At 41.9% G+C, this 25,483-nt stretch overlaps 1 protein-coding gene across 1 annotated transcript in view; it reads left to right on the top strand.

The window, feature by feature from the left end:
* HHAT (hedgehog acyltransferase) overlaps positions 1-25,483 on the top strand; it is a 393,415-nt gene that overhangs the window by 249,915 nt on the left and 118,017 nt on the right. Inside the window, exon 11 of the mRNA XM_074949317.1 lies at positions 12,527-12,728. Coding sequence (XP_074805418.1) covers positions 12,527-12,728 — 202 coding nt within the window. The remainder of the gene's footprint in view (positions 1-12,526; positions 12,729-25,483) is intronic.

Genomic DNA, 25,483 nt, shown 5'->3' with positions numbered 1-25,483 from the left:
ATTGTAAGTAGCAGTTATGGAATAATTACTAAAGTGGTTTTGCTTGCCTACAATAGCTCTGAATTTGGCCCCAAGTCTTGAGGGTTCATTTTTAAATGTGGTACAGAACTGCAGTTGGTCTTATACCGGCTTTGTAGAACCCCTAAGAAGTCAAGAACACAAGTCTAGATACATTAGTATGATTTTTCACCCCCAAACGGGGAACATTTAAACATACAGTTAAGGTCAAATTTAAATTCTTTTGATCTGTGGACGTATGTCCGATGTTTTCACATGCAAAAGGTTTCTTACAAATGCAAATACTGGGTGAGCAAACTTAAAGGTTGCCTCTTAAAGTTTTGTTTTTGTTGGTACAAGCTGTTGTTTTGTTGTGTTAAGCTATGTGGGAAAAGCAAATGCTCTTTATAAACAAAGAAGAAAAATGAGGAGTAGCAGCAATTGCAAGTACAAATAATGTCGTACGGTTACTGAATGCCTAATGTTCCAAGGGATTTGGTTTGGAAGAATCCGTTCTGCAATGTGGTATGTGAAACAAATCTCATTCATTAGCTCCATGACTAATCATGTCATGACTCTGCAAGGTTACTCAAGGAGTCTATCAAACATGCTGATAGACCTCAAGAAGAGCTATACATTCCTGCACTGTTTTCTTTTTCACCATCTTCACATTTGAGATGTTTAGTGCAAAAGGCAAAAAAACCCCAAAAAACAAAAACCAACAATGCTATCAGAGCTGTTCATGCTCACTTTGAGCATTAGGTACCCAAAGTTGTTACTGAGGAACATTCACTGATTTTAAGGAAGCGTAATGCAACCTGAAAACAGGGCATTTCCAAATCTAAGCTATTCTTATGCTTATTGCAAACATCACTGAAGTATATGGGAACAGTTTGCATAGATCAGAATAGCATCAAATAAAATCTTCCCCAAATATAGACCATATGCTTTGTGATTCTCCACAGCAACCAAAAATTTTTCTGATAATATCTTTGGTGATGGATAGCAGCTTGTAGATGAAGTATCTGGGCTAGAGATAAGCAAATAATTCACAACAAATTATTCAGTAAATTTTGCCTTTCTGTTTGCAGATTGTCTGTGAACGGATCACAAAATTCTCAGATGTGCAGTATTCATTATTCAAAATTAATTACTTTCTTCATCAAATAAAACTTTGTCTGACAATCATTTTCAAATTGAAGATAATTACAATTCACAGTTTTGTTTCTCATCTCATTGGATGATTTCTGTAACTAATTGACACAATGCTAATTGTGAGGTTTATTGTATTGGTTCGTTATATAAGTCATCCAGTTAAGGAAAAGAAACAGTATCCTATGGCTTATGTAACTGCCAAGAGATGCTGAATTTTAGACTCTAGATTTGATTGTAAGCTTTTGGGGTCAAGGACTGTCATTTCATATTACTCTGTTCAGTGCCTAGCTCTGACTTGGTTGAGGCTTCTAAGTGCTCCTCCATTATAAATAATAACAATTAATAAAATGCACAGTTCATAATGGCCAATTCAGCTTTCAAACATACATTTCAAAATTCACTTGTGCCAGATAGTTGAGCATTCAAGTTTAAAATGGACTTCTCACAAGTAAAGCTCAAGTATTGAAATGTTCACAGACAGCAAACGAGAGGTTCACAAATAAGGTTTAATCAAAATACATTTTCAATTTCAAACAAATACTCACAAATATATGTTTCTACTATTCATTCAACGATAGTAAGTACATTCCAAGGCCTGCATGTGAGTAAAATCCTGGACAAGTACATGCCCTGTATGTCTTGATGTACAGCCCCAATTCAGGAAAGCATTTAAGCATGAGCTGAAGCCCATCCCAGTTTAGCACATCACTTAAGCACATATTTCACTTCGGGCACATGTTTCAGTCCCGGTGAAGTCAATGAGAATTAAACACATGACTAAAATTAAGCACGTACTTAAGTGCTGTGCTGAATAGGGATAGACTACTGAATTGGGGCCTATAAGGATAAAACCAGTCAAGTGTCCTGTAGGAGTTGAAAATGTTCTTCATAACTATTCCTGGAGTCATCCAAACAAAAATTTGTTTACAGTTGTTGTTAAACAGTGCTTGAAAAAAGCAAGATGTATTCTAAGAGGATGAGTTTATTATTGTGGTGTCTTTATTTTTTTTTATATTGCCACTTTTAACAGACTAAAGAAATGATTATTGGTTTTGAAACTTTTTCTCCATAAATAAATGTCACTTTTAAATACCTCAGTAATTACGTTTGTTTGTGTTACTGCAGGGATTTGAAGGGACATTTACATATTTTATCTAATTCACTAATGTTCGCCTAGTGAGTTAAAATTATGATATCCCGTGTAAATGGAGCGGCTTGTCTGTTGTAGATAAGCTGTCTTAAGCTGTTCAGGCTTGTACTAAAAGAAGGGTGCCCAGTTTCTTGGAAGAGACAACTATACAATCCTGGTGTGTAACGAGCAAAGTATAAAGTCCAATTTTAAATACCTAATATTAAATCAGGTCAGAAGCCAGGAAAAGTAATGTAAAGACAGATGTTATCCCTTGTGTGAGGGGGGAAGCACGCATTCAGGACAATGTCAGTGTTGTCTGTGGCCTTGGCTACACTTGCGAGTTACAGCTCAATAAAGCCGCCCAGAGCGCTGTACCTCACTCCCCATCCACACTGGCAAGGCACATACAGCGCTGTGTCTCCGCGGCTACAGCACTGCCGGTACTTCACCTCCCCCAGAGGAATAAAGTTTGTTGCACCGCTGCTGATGCACTGCAGCACCAGTGTGGCCACCCAATGCGCTCTGATTGGCCTCCAGAAGTATTTGGAAGTATCCCACAATGCCTGTTCTAGCCACTCTGGTAATCAGTTCGAACTCTACTGCCCTGGCCTCAGGTTGCCCTGACCAACTGTCAGACCCGCCCTTTAAATTCTCTGGGAATTTTGAAAATCACCTTCCTGTTTGCTCAGCCAGGCGTGGAGTGCTCTCAGCAAATCTTTCCCGGTGACCATGCGTCCACGTGCCAGGCGAGCCCCAGTATGGAGCAATGGAGAATTGTTGGATCTGATCAGTGTTTGGGGGGAGGAAGGTGTCCAGTCCCAGCTGCGCTACAGCCGTAGGAATTACGATACCTTCTGGCAGATATCAAGGGGCATGAGGGAAAGGGGCCAAGACCAGGACGCACTGCAGTGCAGGATTAAAGTGAAGGAGCTGCGGAGTGCCTACTGCAAAGCCCGCAATGCAAACGGCCACTTGGGTGCTCCCCCAGCGACCTGCTGATTCTACAAAGAGCTGGATGCAATACTTGGGGATGACCCCACCTCCACTCCGAGCACCACCATGGACACTTCAGAGCGGGAGGAGGAGGAAAACGGGAGTGAGGGTGCTGGGGTGGGGAGAGACACCCCGGAATCCCTGGAGGCATGCAGCCAGGAGCTCTTCTCAAGCCAGGAGGAAGGTAGCCAGTCACAGTGGCTGGTACTTGGTGGAGGACAAACAGAAAGAGCAGGTTCCCGGTAAGCGGCTTTTTTTTCGGGAAGGAATTTTTTCGGTGTGGGCTCTTTGGGCAAGGAGGGTTAGGGCTGCATGCATGCCTAGATGCGGAATAGCACATTGATGTGGTCTATCACATCGTGGTAATCGGCCTCTGTAATCTCTTCGAAAGTCTCATCCAGAATGTGGGCAATGCGCTTGCGCAGGTTTATTGGGAGAACCATTATGTTCCTTGTCCCAGTAAGGCTAATGTGTCCCCACCACTGTGCCGCAAGGGGCAGGGGGACCATTGCTGCACACAGGCAAGCTGCATGTGGGTCAGACGGAAGCCGCATTGCAGTAGAAGACCCTCCCTTGCTTCCCAGGTCACCCTCAGCAGCGAGATATCTTCCAGGATGGACTCCTGTGGAAAATGTTGGGACAGTGTTCAGTGCAGGTGCCCCTGCAGCTGTTGGCTCTCCCCAAGGCACAGAAACTCAGAGGACAGTACAGCTGTGAAACAATCAGTCCCCCTTGACCCTGTGCTTACTCACCATTTTGGTGCTCCCGTGGATTATCTGCTCTCTCTTTGGGATGGGAAAATTATGCTTTTGTGTAGACTGTGTGTGTCCTCCTTAAGTTTGGGGGAATCATTACTCTGTCTGGTATAAACAATGCTGCCTCTGTTAAGTGTTGCATTTTCCCTTTACAGATGCAATCTTGAGATCTCAGCAGTCCATGTTAGCTCTGGCCGAGAGACTGCAAAGACTCAGGAGGAGGCCACGAAAAAGCAAAGAAGACATGCTGCAAGAAGTGATGCAGCAATCTCTTAAAGAGAATCAAAAAGTGCAGGAGTGGAGGGAGAGCGAAAGCAGGATCCGCCAGGAAAATGCAGTGCACTGGCGGCAAACCATGGAGCTCCGGCACCAAACCACCAATTGGCTGATAAACACAATGGAGCTCCAAGCAGACTCTATCCAGGCGCTTGTAGCCATGCAGGCGGAACACTACCGCGCACGTGCCCCCATCCCCCCCGCAGCCATTGTCCCAAAACTCTTTCCCTTGTCCCCCCATGTCACCTCCAACCCACTTTCCCGAATATCCGGGTTCTTATTGCCAACAGCTGCCTCCAACACCTGTAGCTTCACCATCCAGCCCTGAAAACTATGACTCTCACCCACTGCACTCAACCCCCATCCTGAATTATAGCCATCCTGAAGTGCAGCACTCATTGCACAGCACTCCAGACAGGAAGGCTGAGTATGAGAACAGGACATACGCAAATCTATGATTGAACCGTTCCCCTCCCCACCCCACCCCCTTGTCCATTCTGTTTCCCAAGCAGTTGTGTTTCTTTTCAGTAAATGAATTTTCTTTTCAATAAATGGATTTTTTTGGCTTTGAAAACATTCTTTATTATTGCATAAAGTAAAAGATACCTTAGCCCAGGAAAGAAACATACACTGCAAGTCAGCTTAGCAAACACAGATTCCGACTAACAGTGGCACCAGACATTACTGGTGGTTTTCAGCCTCAAATTGCTCCCTCAAGGCATCCCTAATCCTTGCAGCCCTGCGCTGGGCCTCTCTAATAGCCCTGCTCTCTGGCTGTGCAAATTCAGCCTCCAGGTGTTGAACCTCGGAGGTCCATGATTGAGTGAAGATTTCACCCTTCCCTTCACAAATATTATGGAGGGTACAGCATGCGGATATAACCGCAGGGATGCTGTGTTCGGCCAAGTCCAGCTTCCCATACAGAGATCGCCAGCGGCCCTTTAAACAGCCAAAAGCACACTCCACAGTCATTCAGTACTGGCTCAGCCTGTAGTGGAACCGTTCCTTGCTGCTGTCAAGGCTCCCTGTGTAGGGTTTCATGAGCCACAGCATTAATGGGTAAGCAGGGTCTCAAAGGATCACAATGGGCATTTCGACTTCCCCCTACTGTGATCTTCCGCTCTGAGAAAAAAGTCCCAGCCTGCAGCTTCCTGAACAGGACAGTGTTCTGAAATATACGTGCGTCATGCACCTTTCCTGGCCAGCCTGCGTTAATGTCAATGAAACGCCCACAGTGATCCACAAGTGCCTGGAGAGCCACAGAGAAATACCCCTTCCGATTAACGTACTTGGAGGCTAGGTGGGGTGGTGTCAGAATAGGAATATGCGTCCCATCTATTGCCCCTCCACAGTTAGGGAAACCCATTTGTGCAAAGCCATCCACAATGTCCTGCACGTTATGCAGAGTCACGGTTCTTCTGAGCGGGATGCGCTTAATGGCCCTGCAAACTTGCATCAACATGAGTCCAATGGTCTACTTTCCCACTCCAAACTGGTTCGCAACCGATTGGTAGCTGTCTGGAGTTGCTAGCTTCCAGATTGCAATAGCCACCCGCTTCTCCATCGTCAGGGCAACTCTCAATCTTGTGTCCTTGCGCCATAAGGTGGGGGCGAGCTCCTCACACAGTCCCATGAAAGTGGCTTTTCTCATCCAAAAGTTCTGCAGCCACTGCTCGTCATCCCAGACGTGCGTGACGATGTGATCCCACCACTCAGTGCTTGTTTCCCGAGCCCCAAAGCGGTGTTCCACGATGGTGAGCATGTCCATGAATACCACAAGCAATCTCGTGTTGTACGCGTTATGCGACTCGATATCATGGGAAGAGGTGCTCTGTGGGATACCTGCCCATAATGCACCACTCCCAATGCCGCTGAAAGTGCCGCAAATGTGGCCACAACAGTGCGCTGGCAGCTGCCAATGTGGACAGACTGCAATGCTTTCCCTACTCAGCTGTACGAAGGCAGGTTTAACTCACAGCGCTGTACATCTGCAAGTGTAGCCAAGGCCTGTGTTTTTCTTCAGCTAACAATAACGGTAATGATACTTAGTACTTGTATTACAATGTTAACATTGGTTCAGTATTCAGTTGCTGGATTTAAAAAAAAAAACTGTGGAAGTTTCTACTCTTTTGAGAAACTGAAATGCTTCTGAATGATCTAATCCAGTTGCTTAAGTAGGTTTTGTCGATGTTCTAACATGCATATTTTCAACTTTGAATAGTAATTCCTTGGCCCTTTGGTCAGAATGTGGTTTACCAGTGAGAAAAACACAAGGGAGAGCTTTCTGCTTTTCCATGCAAGCCCAGTTCTCTGCATGTGTTGCTAATGGAGCCTTTGGCCTGGCAAGTCGGCTGTTTGCTTATCATATAGTATCCACTAAGGATTGTTTTGCAGCCCATAGAGTTGCTGCAGGTTGTTTGAACTATTGCAGAACCACACTTTAAGATGTGTCTGCAGCCTTCTCCTTGCATACATATGGCAAACATCTACTCCAGTTACAAACCATTAACACACCGTGTCTGGAATGTGTTCTTCTGAGCTACATTGATTTGTCATATAGACCTGGAAGTGCAGTGGCTGATATTAAAAAGTTAGTATTTGCTAATAGTCACCAAACAGTGGTTTCTGAGCTGCCACAGTTACCCCACTCCTTAGAATAGGAAATAATTATAGGCACTCTGTGATAATTGTTGGCAAGTGTTAACTTTTTAATGAATATATTTGGATATTAGAGTAAAATGTAACATTTATGGAAAATAAAGTAACAATCTGGGGCTGTGATATTATTCCTATGGTACAGTACTTCAACACAGAATGATATTCAAGATTGTACCACTTTGGTTGTCACCTCAGTAAAACAGAAGGCTGACATGCTGCAGTACATTGGTACATATGCATGTATAAACACTGGAGTGTACACACACATTCACATATGTGAAGAGGTACTGATACATTTGGAATAAAATTAATACAGTTGTGTGGAATTGGACTCAGAATTCCTGATCACAAAACCAGAAGTGATGGTCAACCTCCTGCAGCTGATCAGTAGCATCTCCTAACCATCATTGGCCCCTTCTGTTTTGTGGTTAGATATCAAGAAGGGCTATTGAATGGATTCTAGTAAGGAAGAAACATTGGTCAGAATGGAAGACAGGTGAAAAGTGAATAAAACCACATCCTTAGAACATAACATTGCTGTAGTCATTGCCTCTTGATTAACAGCAAGAGCCTAAAGAAGAATTAAGAAAAAACAATAACAACAATAAAAAACAATTGCTTTTTATTTATGAAAACTGCAACAATTATATCTTTCCCAGAAACCTTAATGGTTAGTAAACTGAAGAGTCTAGCATCTTGTTTTACAGTTCTCTGAAGTACTGTACAAAACTGTCTCCTCTTCCTTTATTTTTTTAAGCTTTCTAATACCTCTTGTTCAAGTTTCAGATGTATCTGTTTTATCTGAGACCTAACATTGAATTCTAAAATTAAACTCAGCACTAGCTGCTCCAGTGAATGCAAAGTTTGCATGTTATCCTACAAGAAGGTTTAGATACTGAGAAAAGGTGAGATATTATATAGCTAGGGTATGCTTGCCTAATATCAAACTCTCCTCAACTGAGTTTGACCTAAGGCCAAGTTTCTAGTCTGTGGAAGAGCTATGAAAAAGTGATATGATAGAAAAATGAGCATCTGTTATAGAACTGAAGACACAAAGCAGGCAATTAAATTCTGGTGGTCTGATCTTGTATTCTTTTTATGCCCCAAATTCAAGTCTACAGGAAATGTAGGTGCACAGAGAAGGTGGCCCTAGGTTCTCCATTCTCTTTTTTAAATTACTTTGCACATGTAGCTTTTTATCTTCCTGCACTGCACTGGCATTGTATTGGATTTCACTCCAGGAACCTCTTGTATCCACTTTTAGGTTGGAGTAAATGCAGTGTAAGTTATTGGCCAGTTACTTTTTCTCTTTCACTTTTTTTTAACTTTTTTCACAACTTAGATGTAAATGGATTTCCTTATCAATTGCTATTAGTTCACAGGCTGAAGCTGATGTGTCACCTCAGTCTCTGCACTAGTTACAATCATTCACTGGCTTACTCCTCCTTACATACTGATTTAAACATGTAGAGAAAAATTAAGAAACTATCTTAATGATCCCCATGCTTATGAATAAGCAAAGTACTTTTGGTCATAAAAAAGCACTTTTATGGTGGTATCTGTTTTACAAGCCACCACTATCCTCATCAAAGCTGCACAAAACAGCTGGAGTAGAGAGCCCCCAGGACTGGCCATGAGATGAGCTATCTGAATGACCTAATGTGCAAACAGGACCATTCATTGTGAAGTGTAAATACAAATACGTAGTTCTAGTGTAATTTATGCATGCTATACGGTGAGTTATGTACATGTTTTTCATGATCTGAACAAACTAAGGTCTAATTCTTTAGCATCTTAGAGGAGGTCACTCAAGCGATTCAGCCTGCATAAAAGAGAGGCAGACAAAATGGCAGAGGCAGCTTGGGAGGAGTCCTACAGCAATCAGCGGCATGTACTGCCTGTTGTAACAGCTGCTTAAAAATGCTTGGGTAGAGGCCTTGTCATGCAGCCTACCTGGAAGTCAGTGGGTTACTACCAGGCATGTTGACTAGAAGTCAGAAAGTGCTTTGTCAGCAGTTTTCTTACTCTTGTATAGGAGTGCTAGGGAAGGAAGAGGCTCTGTTCTCTCTTCCTGGTCCCCACACATAGGTAGGCAGCATGCAGCTCTGTAGTGACAGGTTAAATGCTACTAAATATAGAGACAGTTTTTGGTTCTCATGCAATGTGCAAGGGTGATGCAGTATTTTAAAAAGTAATATTGAAAGCTGCATGCAAAGGTTTAGCCACACGACTCCCACTTTAATCAATGGGAATTATAGAGCTAAAATGTCACTTGACTCTGAAAATTCACCGGAGAGTTTTCTAAACAAAATTTAAACTAATGCTGCTAATTAACCAACTGCTGGCATTAAACAGTAAAACTTGGAAAACTGTGCCCATTTTTCTCAGCATAGCAATCTGAATGCTCACTTGGTGCGAGCCATTTGTGGCCTTGTAAACCAATCTGAAATGGAAATAGACGTTTTTAAATTAAACCTGGCATTTCTAAGCCTATTGCTGGTAATATCCACCTTGACAAAAATAGATATTATTTGTGCTAACAGTAGCATTAGGAGCTGAGCACAAGAGATTATAAAACAGTTTCCATACTGCTGGAATATCAGGAAGAAGACTTTGTTGTATGGACATTTTTAATCATTATCTACACATTAAGGGCCAGTCCAGCTCCCAGTGAAGTCAATAGAAAGGCTTCCATTGATGTCAGTGTTTATAGAATTGGATCTTTAATACGAGTCAGGTCCTTGAGCTCCTTATTGGTTTGTAATTCTGGGTTTGTTATAAATTATGTCACACTTCCATAAGATGGTGTAACAGGGTATATGCTCCCTTTTGAGTTCTGAGGGGAACCCTCCTGAGCCAGTAAAACCCTACTTCAGCTTTGCCTGTAAGAATCCCAGTGGGACGAGAATGCTACCTGTGAAGGGAAAGAGGTGGTCTTGGCAAAACAGGGATTGACAGAGAGTTCTACTTTGCTGATGCTGGCTTTAGGGCCTAAAGTTGGCATTCTGTGAGCTGGCTGGCTTGGAGCCACCTCTCTCTCCCAGCCTGATGGATGAGGCTGGCTGTTGGTGGTTAGAATGGTCCATGTCTGAAAACCAGAAGAGTAGTCCACAGAGGAAACCATAATTAGCAATACTAACTAACAGCAAGGCATGATGGGAAATAAAGGGAGTATATAAACAGTAGCCTTATCACCAAATAGAGAGAGACCAAAGGGCACTCAAGCTGTTCTGACGGTCTGTTCTGGAAAGTGTGGGTAAGAAGAAAAAACCCTTCTTCCGTCTCTTATTTTTGTACTCCTTTGTTTTGTAATGATTTTGATGTGGACACATGTGAAGTGTTTGAAACAGTCAGAGAGTGGCTATATCTTTTGTAGCAGGTTGCAGTAAAGGCCCCGCAGGAGATCTTTCTATTTAGATTCCAAATATATGCCTCTTTGGCCTGCAACAGGTGGCGACATATGGCAGAATACTGCGACAAGGCAATTTAATTACAAATGTGTATTATTCAAAAATAGAATTTACAATTTGTATGTAATGAGAGAAGACAGGACCAGAGCAGAAAATAATAAACAAATACCATATACAGATATAACTGTTATATGACTGTTGACAGAAAACACATTTTTATTTATTTTAGAAACACTTTATGAATGTGTTTGAGTGCAAAATCAATATAAATGTAATAAGATTTTCTCTGTAGTGAGTGCTCCATATATGCACAAAGGTATATTAATGTTAATAAATTATGTCTAGTGTCATGGTAGCATTTGAAAATCATTGCATAACTTTTTTCATTTATATTGCCGTTAATAATTATTTTCATTTACCTTACCTCTCATCCAATGATTGGGCCTATGACTTCAAAGATTAAGAGTAAAATGCTATGTTCATCTACCTAATAAGCTTTAAAATTAGCACTTACACTGTAATATCTCTGGGCCTAGAATTTCATAAACGAACAGCAAAATTTCCCTGGAGAAGTGCCATTGATTAATTTGCTGAATATAAATCGATTAGTACAGAATATCATCACCCTGAAAGAAGGGTGACTAAACTGAGTTGCCAATGGTATCTGAAAAAAAACAAAAGTAGCTATAATGTATACTTGCCATTAACATACACAAACAGAAATCATAACTTCTTTGGATGAGAGTCCTCTCTGTCTTTTCATATTTGTGCCTGATCCTGCGAAGTGGGGAGTATAGAGGGATTTACCTTTCTCTAAAGTCAATGGGAGTTGATGGACCTCAGTAATGGAAAGATTGAATGTTCCATTTCCTTTCTTTCTTCCTTCTTCAGAAATACAATGTCAAATTTCATGATTATGTTATGTTTGGTATTTTAATACAAAATAAACACGTGGATTCTAAATCCCAGAGTCACATGAATTACAGAAAATGACTTTGTACAAGTTACTTCAAACTCTCTCTCATATATATATAATAGAAATTTTTTTTTATATTTTTAAACAGTATATATAGAGAGAGAGAGAGAGCGAGCGAGAGAGAATATTTATTTATTTTATTTCGTACGGTACCTGGGCATGATCAAGAGGATTAAATACTAGAGCTAGTTAGAAAAGGTTAAGTATTTTCTGTGCAGAGTTTTGAAAAAAAAATTCACAGAATTTGTTGCCAAAAAATTGATAGACTAGAGCAGTGGTTCCCAAACTTGTTCCGCTGCTTGTGCAGGGAAAGCCCCCGGCGGGCCGGGCTGGTTTGTTTACCTGCCGCGTCCGCAGGTTCGGCCAATCGCGGCTCCCACTGGCCGTGGTTCGCTGCTCCAGGCCAATTGGAGCCGCTGGAAGCGGCGGCCAGTACGTCCCTCGGCCCACACCGCTTCCAACAGCTCCCATTGGCCTGGAGCAGCGAACCGCAGCCACTGGGAGCCGCAATCGGCCAAACCTGCGGACGCGGCAGGCAAACAAACCGGCCCGGCCCAGCAGGAGCTTTCCCTGCACAAGCAGCGGAACAAGTTTGGGAACCACTGGACTACAGTTTTGTGTAGAGAAAAGGCTATTTTTTGTTTAAAAATATCTAACCAAAATTTCTATTAGTTCTATGAAATACTGATTCATAAAACCATTAAGTATGTGGAAAAATCATCAGATATTGTATAAGTAAAGAATAAGCAAGTTAGTTTTAAGATGTTAAGTATTTAAAATTGTATTGTTTTTGAGAGAATCTTTAATATTATTGTAAATTTATGGGAGGTTGGTTATATGAACTTCCTTCTTACATAAGTTGATTTCATTCTACGCCAGTTTTAAATAATAACCATCTTCTGAAGTGGGAGTGGAGTTTAGCCAGTGTGTTCACTTAATGCAGAATTCCATTGGCCATAGACCTATCTTCTTGACAAATGCTGTGTGTTAACATTTCATGAAGTTGTCTGCTGCTTTGCAGAAACTATGTCAAGTTCTGCAAATGGAAAATGTCAGGTCATTAGTCAAATGAATCCTAACATTGCTCTAAAATCAAATTTATTTTGCAGTGGATACATTACCAAGATTTTAATAAGGTCTTAATAACATTGCTTATTTATCATTTCCCCTGCAGGTACATCTACATCCCAATGGGAGGATCCCATGGCAGTGTGTTTGGGATGTTGTTTTCCACAGCAATCACGTTTTCATTTGTAAGCTATTGGCACGGGGGCCATAACTACCTTTGGTTCTGGGCAGCACTTAACTGGCTTGGAATAATTGCAGAAAATGGAGTCAAGAGGCTACTTTCTGTTTCACTTGTTCGAGACTTAATTGTAAGTTGAATCCCCTTGTGCTTCATGTTTATTTGAAATTCAAGTTTGGATTTTTTTTTAGAGTAGATTAAACCTAGTACATAATGGAAACAATGGTTGGTGCATTTTCCCCAGTCTGCCTACACTGCATAACTAAAGATGTGCAGTATGTCAGCTAACCAAACTGTGAGGGCTAGCAGTAGTGCAGACATGTTCTATGCTGTCGTAGTGTGAGCAAACAATGGCCAAGTTTATATATCATCAAAATTAGGAGGTAGCTTTTCATCTGATTTCTAATTTCACTCTGGGTTGTCATTTTGATTGCTTTATGCTATTTAATAGTCATTATAAATAAGGAATGTGTCTTATTTAGTTACAAACACACTTACTTCAAGAGAGGTATCAGCCTCCCATAGCAAAATGCAATAGTGTGGTGTACTGGGAATCATATGGCATCAAAAGTTTGAGTAAGGATAGCAAATTTGTCCTTAAAGAATTCAGTAGTGACTCCGATGCCACTTTCTATTCTCCCAGACCTGATATCACAGAACCACGATGGAATGCTCCACCCAAACCTCAGCACCTTCCACCTGACAGTTTGGAAGCTCCATGGTTAAATCCCGAAGAGCTGGCCTGTTCGGAGCAAGCCCATCAGGTCCTGCTAGGTAGCAGGAAGCTCTCTACCAGAGCTGCATGCCTTGCCAAGTAGAAGCGTTTTTCCATTTGGTCTTCCCAGTAAGGTCTCTTGCCCATCCGGTCGTCACTGCAGACCATTATGGAGTATTTGCTACATCTGAACCCACAAGGTCTGGCAATTTCATCAGTTAAAGTATACCTGGCAACAATTTTGGAGTTTCACAGCCCGGTGGATGAGTGATCAGTATTTTTTGCATGAGATGACCATTTGTTTTCTCCAGGGCCTAGAAAGACTACACCCATAGATTCGGGAGTCCATTCCCCTGTGGGACTTAAACCTGGTCATGTCAAAACACAAAGGCCCCTAGTTTGAGCCACTGGCAACATGTTCCCTGTCGTACTTTTCCTGGAAGGTGGTCTTTCTGATGGCTATCACTTCAGCCAGGAGAGTCTCAGAGATCAGGGCCCTTATGTCAGAACCTCTGCACACTGTCTTTTTTAAGGACAAGGTACAGCTTTGTCCTCACCCTATGTTCCTCCCAAAGGTGATTTTGAAATTTCACAGTAATCAAGCTATTTTCCTGCCATTTTTTCCCCGAACCTACATGCAAGCAGGGAGGAGCAACATCTCCACACACTGGGCATTAGACACACCCTGGCTTTCTATATTGAGAGCACAAGACCATTCCTTAGATCCACGCAGCTCTTTGTGGCAGTAACAGACAGGATGAAGGGCCTTTCTATTTCAGCTCCGAGGATTTCATCCCAGATCACATTGTGCATCAGCACATGCTACAAACAGATAGGGGTCCCGCCACCACCAGCGATAGTGACGGCCCATTTTTCGAGGGTGCAAGCTTCCTCAGGGGTGTTCCTGGCCCAGATGCCAGTCCAGGACATCTGCAAAGTGGCAACTTGGTTGTTGGTACATACATTTTCATCCCCCTATGCCATCACCTAGCAAGCTAAAGATGACGCCCAGTTTGGTCAAGCTGTGTTGCAGTCAGCATGTCCATGAACTCTGATCCCACCTCCTATGGTACTGCTTGGGACTCACCTAATGTGCAATGGACATGTGCAAGCACTCAAAGGAAAAACAGTTACGAACCTTGTTGTTCTTCTAGATGTGTGTTGCACATGTCCATTCCACAACCCACCCTTCTAACCCTCTGTCGGAGTTGACTGGCAAGAAAGAACTGAGGGAGTTTGGGGTTGGCGGGACCCCTTATACCAGCGCATGAGCAAGTGGCATCACAGGATACCAGCGCTGACCCAATGGATATCATTGAAGGAAAAATGTTTGGCAATTGTGCATGCAGCGCATGCACACCTAACGTGCAATGGATGTGCAACACATCTCAAAGAACAACAGTTTGGTTTTGTGCTGACTCGTAGCTGCACCAGAACCCCTATCTCAAACGTGTGCATTAAAAGTACTTCCAGTGCAACTGAGATGCAAAGTGAAATTGAGATGCACACCGGTGTAAAGATTTTATTTCAGTTGGAACTCTGTTGATGATGCACAAACCAGACTAGAATCCAGCTCATTCTTCCAGAGAAAGGAATAACTTGAAGTCTAGTTGAAGCTAGACAAATTCAGACTGGAAGTAAGATATAAAATTTTAACAGTGATCGTAAATTAATCACTGGAATAATTTACCAAGTGTTTTGGTGGACTCTCCATCACTGATAATTTTTAAATCAAGAGTGGATGTTTTTCTAAAAGATCTGCTGTGGGAATTACTTTGGGGAGGTTCTGTGGCCTGTGTGTTACACAGGAGGCCAGACTAGGTGATCATAGTGCTCTCTTCTGGCCTAGAATTTTTTAATCCCTTTGCTGTGTTGGCTCTCCAGGGGCTAATAGATGTAAAAGGTGAAAACTTATTTTTGTGACACACATAAGCAGATGTGATTCTGAATAAACACAGGGAGCAGAGTAGGTCTGAGTGACATTTTTACACAGTCAGTTTGCTGACCCTAACCCTGCAACATAGTTAAGGTTGTGTTACAGAGTTCAGTTTTACAGGAGCATTAAACTTTTATTTTATAAAAATCAAGTTGAAATTGCATTAAAAAACTCATGGAATCTAAAGTCTGAGCACTACTTGAATGTGTGTGGTGGTTTGCTGAACAATGAACTGATACAGAGTTAATACCAAGAGTTTATAAATCACCTCTTTTGGCATTTTTTCATGGGATTGACTCACTTTTTCTTTGTACCTCTTTTGCGAGTAATCTAAAGCATTCTGAGACCCCCTCTTTGGCCCGTTGTTGCTCCTCATGTGCTGATTAGATATAGGCATAAGGAGAATCAGGCCCTATATTTCCTGTTTACACAAGTACAGTCGCACTGAATTCAGAGTGAACTGGACATATTGAAATTAAAACGTGGTCCAAAACATGTTGTTTTCACAGCTCTGAATGAAATTTGATGGTTTTGTTTGAGGTTTTACTCCGCCATTTGGGCTTAAATTAACCTGGATGCAATATTTGAGGGGAGTGAAACTGCATGAGCAGAAACCATCTCGAAAGTTTGTTGAAACTGATCTTAATTAAAAAAAAAAAAAAAAGTTTGATCTGAAACGGGTCCGTTCTCTTTTAGTTCCTTAACAGTGCTGTGCTTTATGCATCCAGCTGTAGAGTAGTCCCCCAACTGTACTGTTTGCTTTTTGTGATTCACTGAGAAATATTGCTGTATGAAGTTATCAAAAAGCATTTATGGAAAAATACAAATACCCTGAAGGAAGCTACAGTGAAACTCAATAATATTTTAATCCATTTATCAAAGCAGTTGTATTTCTCCATTCAAAGCAGATGAACCAGTAATAAATATTGTGCAAAGAAAGCTGGTCAGTATCCAGGGCATTTTATTAGAGTAAGAAAAAAAGAGAGAGAGAGAGAGAGGCTTTTGGCAACTCTTGTTTCTTTTATTCTTGTTCAAAGGAACACCATTGCTTGGGACATTTGAAACTAGACTGAAGAAAGTAATAGAGTTTTGTAGCTCACAATTCTAAATTAGTTCCTGATGCATGGAGAAAGGTCCCAGTCCTGCTCCATTTGAAGTCAATGGCAGCATTTCTGTTGATATGAAAAAAGCAGTATCGGGCCATTTTAAAAAGCAGATTTCTAGGATTCTGTGATTTAGTCTGCTCTATTTGAAGTAAGAAAATAAACCATACATTTGCATTTATTTAAGGTATAACAAGTTGGCTCCCATTAAAAGATAATTTTAACTAACTTATTACTTGATGAAAGTGGCAAAGAGTCCTGTGTCACCTTATAGACTAACAGACGTATTGGAGCATAAGCTTTCGTGGGTGAATACCCACTTCGTCAGATGTACATGCATCTGACAAAGTGGGTATTCACCCACGAAAGCTTATGCTCCAATACGTCTGTTAGTCTATAAGGTGACACAGGACTCTTTGCCGCTTTTACAGATCCAGACTAACACGGCTACCCCTCTGGTACTTATTACTTGATGTTCTTTACTATAGCTTTTGGACAGTTTCCAAAAATTCTATTACAAAAATAACAACAACGTAAAGAGATGCTGTCAGCCATTCTTAGGTTTAAATGGTTCCTGCTAAAAAATTTTAATCTCAATTGAAAGCATAACATCTACATTCCTGTTTCTTCCACATTAAAATGCAAGACTTGTGTCTCAAGCTAGGAAACAAACTAAAATTAAATGGAATTTAACTTTAAAAAAATACTGTAGTTAATGAACCTGTGGTTTATTAACTAAAACTGTTGTCCTTAAATAACTAAGCACAGAACTGAATCAAATTGGAATCATCCATTTATTTTAAACACTGACTATTTTACAATGACAGGCGCTATCCCTTTATACAAGCTTTTTGTCTTTGGAAAGCATAAAATATTTCACCAAGTTTTGTGTTTAAATCTGCATTTATGACTGCAGTAAAATGGAATAAGAAGTCAATTTCAATGTACCGTAACTCTGACACATGGCATCAGTGGTCAAAGCACTAGTCTCTTTGTGGTTTCGGAAAAGAGGTGAGTTTCTTTTTTTGCACCTGTAGGGCCAGTTTCATAGTAATAATTTCCGTATATTTTCCCATTGTCTTAGAGTACAGCAGAGGTTTTTTTATAGAAATGAATTTCACTTGTTTATCTCCATAGTAAAATAACTCCTATAGTACTGGGGACCAGAGGCAAGAATGGTGACATTCGTATTTTCAGCTTTGAAGAGAGCTTTATTTTAGCAGTTTTAAGAGCAAAGTTTTTTTCATTTTGTTCAAATAAAACAGTGCATTTTGCACTCTCTGAGTCCTGTCCTTGGAGCTATAGAAATCTGCAGACATTACGAGGTCAGTTTTTATGGCCTGAACCTGTAAAGATGTAGACACAAGTAACTATACTCAGGCAGTTTTGCATTAAAATCATGAGTTAAGTTGCTCGTGTGCATAGGTGTTGGCAGGATTGGGCCTTATCCTATAAACACTTGCTCCTAAATGTAAATTTACTGATGTGAATAGTCCTGTTAAAGTCAATGGGACTAATAATACAAGTAAAGGTAGGCACATTTGTTAACTGTTTGCTAGATCAGGGCCTAAAGGCCAGAGCCAGCACCCAATAAAGTCAATGGAAAGATGCCCATTGACTGGATCCTGCAGCTATAAATAGTTTACAATGCATTTTTGAAAGGAAATTTCATTCTTAGGAATGTAACTCACCTAAATTAAATAAGGTGTGTCATGAAACCATGTAACTATCATGCCCCTCCAGCATCTGAACCTTAGTTATATCCTCTCAATATGGGTCCCGCACTCATTGTAGGGCTTTATCCAGGTAATTGAGGGAGCTCAGCACCTCCCAGACGATTAAGTCTTTAATGAGCACATGCCTCTTCAGTACATTAAGACATTCTTAGCTAGTTTCCAGCACATACTAAGCTTTGATGACCTTTATTATGCAGGAAATGTATCATTTCATTTGCTGGATGTAAATTTTTCTGTCACTTACTGTATGAAGGTCAAGAGCCTGTATCTAAACCTTTCCCATTTAAATGACAGAATGATGTATGTACTTGCACATTTTACTTGAAACACATTGGTTCTAATAAATGAAGGCTATTTTCAGTAATATTTTCTGCGTAATGGATGACCCTTTATTTGGACTGAAATCTATTTTATTTATGTATTTTCTTAAGCTGTAGGTTTGGAAATTTACCCCCTTTCCGTGTCTCTGAGCAGCTGTACAGAGTTAGAATAACATACGTAGTTTTAAAACATATAACTTAGACTCTCACTCCAGGATGCCATTTATTGAGATCCCAGTGTTGTCATCTCCTGAGACAAAAGCCTGAGTAATGGATGGGCCGTACATCATATTCCAAAGATCAACTCATCTGGATTCTGCAGGACCAAATGAGGGAGTGATGTCCAGAGATGACGGCCCTCTACCTCGGATGTACTCAGACCTTCAAATCTATGGGAGTATAAGGAAGAGTGCCCACCTGACCACAGCAATCCCATTGGCTCCTAGAGAGAGAGCGAAGGATGCTCGGGTAGCCAGAACCCATATGATTTTACAAATCAATTAAAACTCCATCAGTTGTCCCAGAAGTGAACGGTATCAGATCCCACCCGATATGCCCTTTCAGCTTGACTGTGAACCACTGACAACTACTCTCTGGAAATGGTTTTCCAACCAGTTATTCACCCACCTTATAATAGCTCCATCTAGGTTGGATTTCCCTAGTTTGTTTATGAGACGGTCATGTTAGTATCAAAAGCTTTACTGAAGTCAAGATATACCACATCTACCCATTCACAAGGCTTGTTACCCTGTTAAAGAAAGCTATTAGGAAGAAACCATTTGTTCTTGACAAATCCATGCTGACTGTTATTTATTACCTTATTATCTTCTAGGTGTTTGCAAATTAATTGATTGCTTAATTATTTGCTCTTATATCTTTCCAGGTACTGAAGTTAAGATGACTGGTCTGTAATTCCCCAGGTTGTTCTTATTCCCCTTTTTACAGATGGGCACTATATTTGCCCTTTTCCAGTCCTCTGGAATCTCACCCATCTTCCATGACTTTTCAAAGATAATCACTAATGACTCAGATATCTCCTCAGTCAGCTCCTTGAGTATTCTAGGATGTATTTAATCAGGCCCTGGTGACTTGAAAACATCTAAACTTGTCTAAGTACTTTTTAACTTGTTCTTTCCCTAGTTTTGCATCTTATCCTACCTCATTTTTACTGGCATTCATTAAGTTAGATGTCCAATTGCTACTAAACTTTTTGGTTAAAACTGAAACAAAAAAATAATTTAGCACTTCTGCTATTTTCTGTTATTGTTTTTTCTCCCTCATTGAGTAATGGGCCTATCCTTTCCTTGGTCTCCCTCTTGCTTCTAATGTATTTGTAGACTGTTTTCTTGTTACCCTTTATGTCTCTAGCTAGTTTAATCTCATTTTATGCCTTGACCTTTCTAATTCTGTCCCTACATTTATGTTCATCCTTTGTAATTTGACCTAGTTTCCACTTTTTTGAGTTTCAGATCATTGAAGATCTCCTGGTTAAGCTAGGGTGGTCTCTTCCCATATTTCCCGTCTTTCCTATGCAGTAGGATAGTTTGCTCTTGTGACCTTAATAATGTCTCTTTGAAAACTGCCAACTGTCTTCAGTTGTTTTTCGCTTTAGACTAGCTTCCCAAGGGATCTTACCTACCAACTACCTGAGTTTGCTAAAGTCTGCCATCTTGAAATCCATTTTCTTTATTGTGCTGTTTTCCCTTCTGCCATTCCTTAAAATCGTGAACTCATCATTTCATGATCACTTTCACCCAAGTTGCCTTCCACTTTCAAATTCTGAACCAATTCTTCCCTCTTTGTCAAAATCAAATCTAGAACAGCATCACCCCTACTGGCTTTCTCCACCTTCTGAAATAAAAAATTATCTCCAATACATTCCAAGAACTTGTTGGAGAATCTTTGCCCTGCTGTGTTATTTTCCCAGCAGATGTCTGGGTAGTTGAAGTCCCCCATCAACACCAAGTCCTGTTGCTTTGGATGATTTTGTTAGTTGGTTATACAAAGCCTCATCCAGGAAGCTTATCCTCCTGGTTAGGTGGTCTGTAATAGACCCCTACTATGACATGACCCTTGTTTTTTACCCCTTTTATCCTTACACAGAGACTTTCGACAAGTCTGTCTCCTGTTTCCTAATGGCTCGGATTCGGGCTCCTGGCAGGCAGCATACCTCCTGGAATGCTATGTCTGACCAACAGATGGGTGCCTCCTTCCCCCTCAGAAGAGAGTCATCCGCTCTCACTGGACTCTTTCTAATTCCAGACCATCCCAGACACCGTTTGGTCAACATTCTACTTTGATGATACACGTTGATGTGTTTTTAAAAGTTGCCCAGCTCCTCAAACCCACCCAATTTTCATTTTTATGCTCACTTTAAAAATTACATGAATTTGTATTGTTTGGCAAAGCTTTGTCAAAATCTCCAGCCATTCCTTTATCTCATATGGTCCCCCAGCTGCTCAGTCACACCCTAGCCTCCATTTTCAGTATTCTTAATTTACAGATAAATAAAATAACCAATAACCGTTAGTCAAAATATGTCCTTTCCCTTCTCTACATCCCATCCGCTCCCATTCTCAGTCAACTCTTCACCCATATTCCTGGTTTTATATAGTGCCATTATTTTTGGCACATAACTACAGTCCAGATTACCCAGTTTTAGAAGACACTTCAAGGTATTACTCCTCAGGCTGTTGAGAGCTATTATCATTGCAGTGCCTGGGGAAGAGGTTTGAGGAGGGTAGCTCTCATTCCTAAGTGTATCTCTTAAGGGGAAAACCCAAGAATCCTACTCAGAACAACTGGATTGCTTGTATTGCTGCCTCATAGAGGTAAGCATGCTCTTGGCAATATCCTTTGGACATAATGCCGGGTAGAGAGAGAGCCTAGGCTCAGGTCCCTGGTGACAGCTAGCAAAAGGAAAATTTCAGTACATGATCCAGGAGTTAGAAATTCAAGTTTCCAAGTCTCATCTTCAGTTACATACTCATACCACTTGTGCAACTATAATCCTGATGAATTAATCAAAACAGTCCACATGTATTTTGCCTTCTAACTTTTTTATGACCTTTATATAAACAACAGATTGCAAAAATATTTTATTTTGTACATTTGTACAATAAGGCGAACTGAAATGAGAGTCAGCTGGCTGTCATCAGTATTAGCACTGAATGCATTAATGTTCCACTCCAACATAATTTGGATTACAAACCTGAGTCCTCTATTAAAATCCCTTATCAGCTTCAAATGCTAGAGACTCAACAATCTTAAATCGCAATCACACTTATCCTTCATATCTTGGTGGTTGAAAATGAAGGATGAAGCTGGGATTATGTGTCCCGTTCTTGAAAGTTCTTTGCTCATGTATTGAGCATAGGCAATCGTGCAGTATATATTCTGAATAAAAGTACACAGCCTTTCTCTGACTTTAAAATTGTCCTGGATAAGGTGGCTGACAGGAAAAAAAAAAAAAAAATCACGCAGACCAGACAGTGAACAAGATAGCTAAATGACTGTCGTCTCTCCCAAAAATTGTATTAAGCGTTCAGCTCAATTAGAAGATAACGGAGGGTAAAACTGCAGCACAGCAATGGTGAGTCAAGCACAATGTATTTATACCACACCCATCTTAGCATTGGCATGTAAAATCCTTATTCCATTGTATGCGCAGTCCTATAATAAATACTCTGTTATGTGTAAGACTCAGTATCATAGCTTCCAATTTTTTCTTATCTTGTGCTTGCATTCTTGAGTCTCCGGAAAGGCAGTTCCTTGTAACAAAAAACAAGTGTGGGAAATAGCTGTTGTTCAATCATATTAGGACTCCTGAAACATTGACAAGATTTAATGCCTGTGGAATAGACCATGATTAAAGCATTCTAACCATCTCAACAATCTCAATAGCAATATTGGATTGACATGGAAGTTTGCTGTAGCCTCTCCCAGCACAGACTTTTAAATGAGGTGGACTGTGATGCTCATCATTTGTCTTTATAAGCCTTCCTTTTGGAGGGAAGATTATTGAGAAGGTTATGCTTAGGACTGCCGATTTTCTACTTGCACAAAACTGAACACCCTTGCCCTGCTCCTCCTCCGAGGCCCTGCCCCATCCTTCTCTGAGGCCCTGTCCACTCCATCCCCCCTCCGTCTGTCGCTCACTCTCCTCACCCTCGCTCACTCCCTCATTTTCACCGGGCTGGCACATGGGGAGGGGATGAGGACTCTGGGCTGGGGATGTGGGTTCTGGGGTGGGGCCAGAAATGAGGGGTACAGGGTGCGGGAGGGGGCTCCATGCTGGGGCAGGGGATTCAGGTGTGGGTGTGAGGCTCTGGTGTGGGGCCGTGGATGAGGGATTTGGGGTGCAGAAGGCTGCTCCAGGTTGGGACCAAGGAGTTCAGAGAGCAGGAGGGGGCTCAGGGCTGGGGCAGGTGGTTGGGGCGTGGGATGAGGGGTTTGGGGTGCAGGAGGGTGCTCTGGGCTGGGACTGAGGGGTTCAGAGGGTGGGAGGGGGATCAGGGCTGGGACAGGGGGTTGGGGCGGAGGGTGTGTGTGTCAGCAGTGCAGGCTCCGGGCGGTGCTTACCTCAATCATCTCCTGGAAGCAGCAACATGTGCCACCTCTGGCTCCTACATGGAGGAACAGCCAGGCGGCTCCACGCACTGCCCTGTCCACAGGTGCCACCCTCGCAGCTCCCATTGGCCATGGTTTCCTGCAAATGGGAGCTGCAGGGCCGGCGCTTGGGGTGCGGAGCCCCCTGGCTGCCCCTACGCATAGGAGCTGGAGGACAGACATGCCACTGCTACCAGGAGCCGCGTGAAGCCATGGCAGGCAAGGAGCCTGTGTTAGCCCCACTGTGTTGCTGACTGGACTTTTAATGAACTGGTCGGCAGTGCTGACCGGAGCTGCCAGGGTCCGTTTTCAACCAGGCGTTCCGGTTGAAAACCGGACACCTGGCAACTCTAGTTATGCTGAGCCAAATCTAGCAATAGCTGCTGTCCTTAGATTACTTTGACACAACAGAGTGCAGTGGTAGTTCATCTTTCCCAGTGACTCGCTGAGATGGAGGTTTAGGCTGCACTTATTTACACCGGGGACTGGAGAACAGACTGCTGAGGATCTGGAGAAGTGCAGATGTCGCTTAAAGCAAAATTTGTACACACTTCTCCTATGTTGCACTTTGTGTTTCTGGGCCCCATCAGAGGATCTGAGTGGTGTGGGATTGTAGTTTTTTGTATATGTGCCTAGACGCCATGGTAGGTTTATCTTTACAGATTGGAAAAATAGATAAATAAATCAAATGTAAGGGCAGGCAGTGATAGACTCCAGACTGTGAATGAAAGGGGCCAATGACCATGGAGGCAAATATAAGATTTTTGGTCAAGTAGCCACAACTTTTTTGTAACTTAAACACCAAACAATTCATTAAATGCCACTTTTCTTGGCAGCAGGAAAAAGGGGGAGATGAGGATTTCACAACTGAACACCAGCTTCCAAAGAAACTATACAGCTGAAGTCAGAACTTACAGCAACTGCTGACATTTTTCTTGCAGCAGTGGAATAGATCATCTAGAGAGCGAAACAGCACAGAGAAGAGCTTTTGAAATAGCTTTCATGGAGACAAACTGTCAGATCTTGAGAACAATCAACAAAGTGATAAATATTTAAATCACAAATATTGATGTTAATCAAGACTCACCTCAGTCCTTTCTCACTGGTAAATTACTGCTTCCACTAGGTTAATTTGGACACAGTAGCTGCTCAGGTACTTTCATAATTGGATTTTTCTGGATGACATGAGACATTTAAAAAAAACAGTTCGATTTTTCTATTTTGTTACAGATGTGTAGAAAGTTGAAATGCTCCCAAGAAAATCTTACTGCTTTGTGGATCAATTCCTTGCAGAATAATGAAAATTAGCTACAGCATAGCCCTCAGAGAGTTCAATGAAGCAACTGTTTCTGTGCTGAAATGCTCTTATATCTTGTAAATGACCAAAGACACATATTTAAACAGTACAAGCTGTCTGTAGTACGTACAGCACTATTGATTTTTCCTTTCTGTAAGGGTAACCCGTTTCTATTTATAAATAAACTCAAACCTATAATTGTATGTTTGTTTTAATTAAGGAAGGTTGTTATGCATGCGAAAGTCATGCCACTTTGGGTTGTGAACCTATCAGATCTCATAAGCTCGGCAGCACTGGGCCTGAGCATTACTTCGGTGGGAGCCTTGGCCAAATTCCAATTTGGGTGTTATTTTGCCTACCTCAAGTCTCCCTACAGTTTTATCAGGATCTATTACACTTTTGGCTTCCCACGCTAAACTACTGTTCATGGTTGCTGTATGCTGTTGAGCCACTGGCATTTTTTCACCCTTGATGGTGGAGAGCAGAATGATAGAGAGAGGGAGGAAGGGAGAGCATAATGTAGGAGTCATGGTTAAGGCTATGTTTTAGTCACGGGTATTTTTAGTAAAAGTCATGGGCAGTAAAGAAAAATTCACGGTCCGTGATCTGTTCATGACTTTTACTATATACCTCTGACTAAAACTTGGGGTGGGGGGGCAGCTCAGGGGGACGTCCCTGAGGGCACCATGGGTGCTGAGGTTGAGGAGGGTTGGTAGAGCTGGGGCAGGTTCCCTATCCGACTCAAGGGAAATGGCGACCTCCAGCTCCTAGCTCCACGTCTGCCTCTGCTCCGCCCCAAGTCCCCGTTCTGCAGCTCCCATTGGCTATGGGGGCGGTGCCTGCAGGCAGAGGCAGCACGTGGAGCTAGGAGCAGAAGGGGGGGAGTTCCTGTTCCTCTTCCGAGGAGCCCCCCCTTGTAAACACCGCCCCGCACCCCAGTCCCCAGCCCTGAGCCCTCCCTCCTCACCCCAACTCACAAGATATTTATATGCCAGATGCGCTAAAGATTCCTATGTCCCTTCTTGCTTCAGTCACCACTCCGGAGGACATGCGTTCCTGCTGATGATGGGTTCTGCTTGATAATGATCCAAAGCAGAGCGGACTGATGCACGTTCACGTTCATCATCTGAGTCAGATGCCACCAGCAGAAGGTTGATTTTCTTTTTTGGT

Source organism: Natator depressus, chromosome 3 (assembly GCF_965152275.1).
Source record: "Natator depressus isolate rNatDep1 chromosome 3, rNatDep2.hap1, whole genome shotgun sequence".
NCBI classification, from domain to species: domain Eukaryota; kingdom Metazoa; phylum Chordata; order Testudines; family Cheloniidae; genus Natator; species Natator depressus.
Note: the sequence above shows the minus strand (reverse complement) of the source record. Positions and strands in the feature narration are given on the sequence as shown.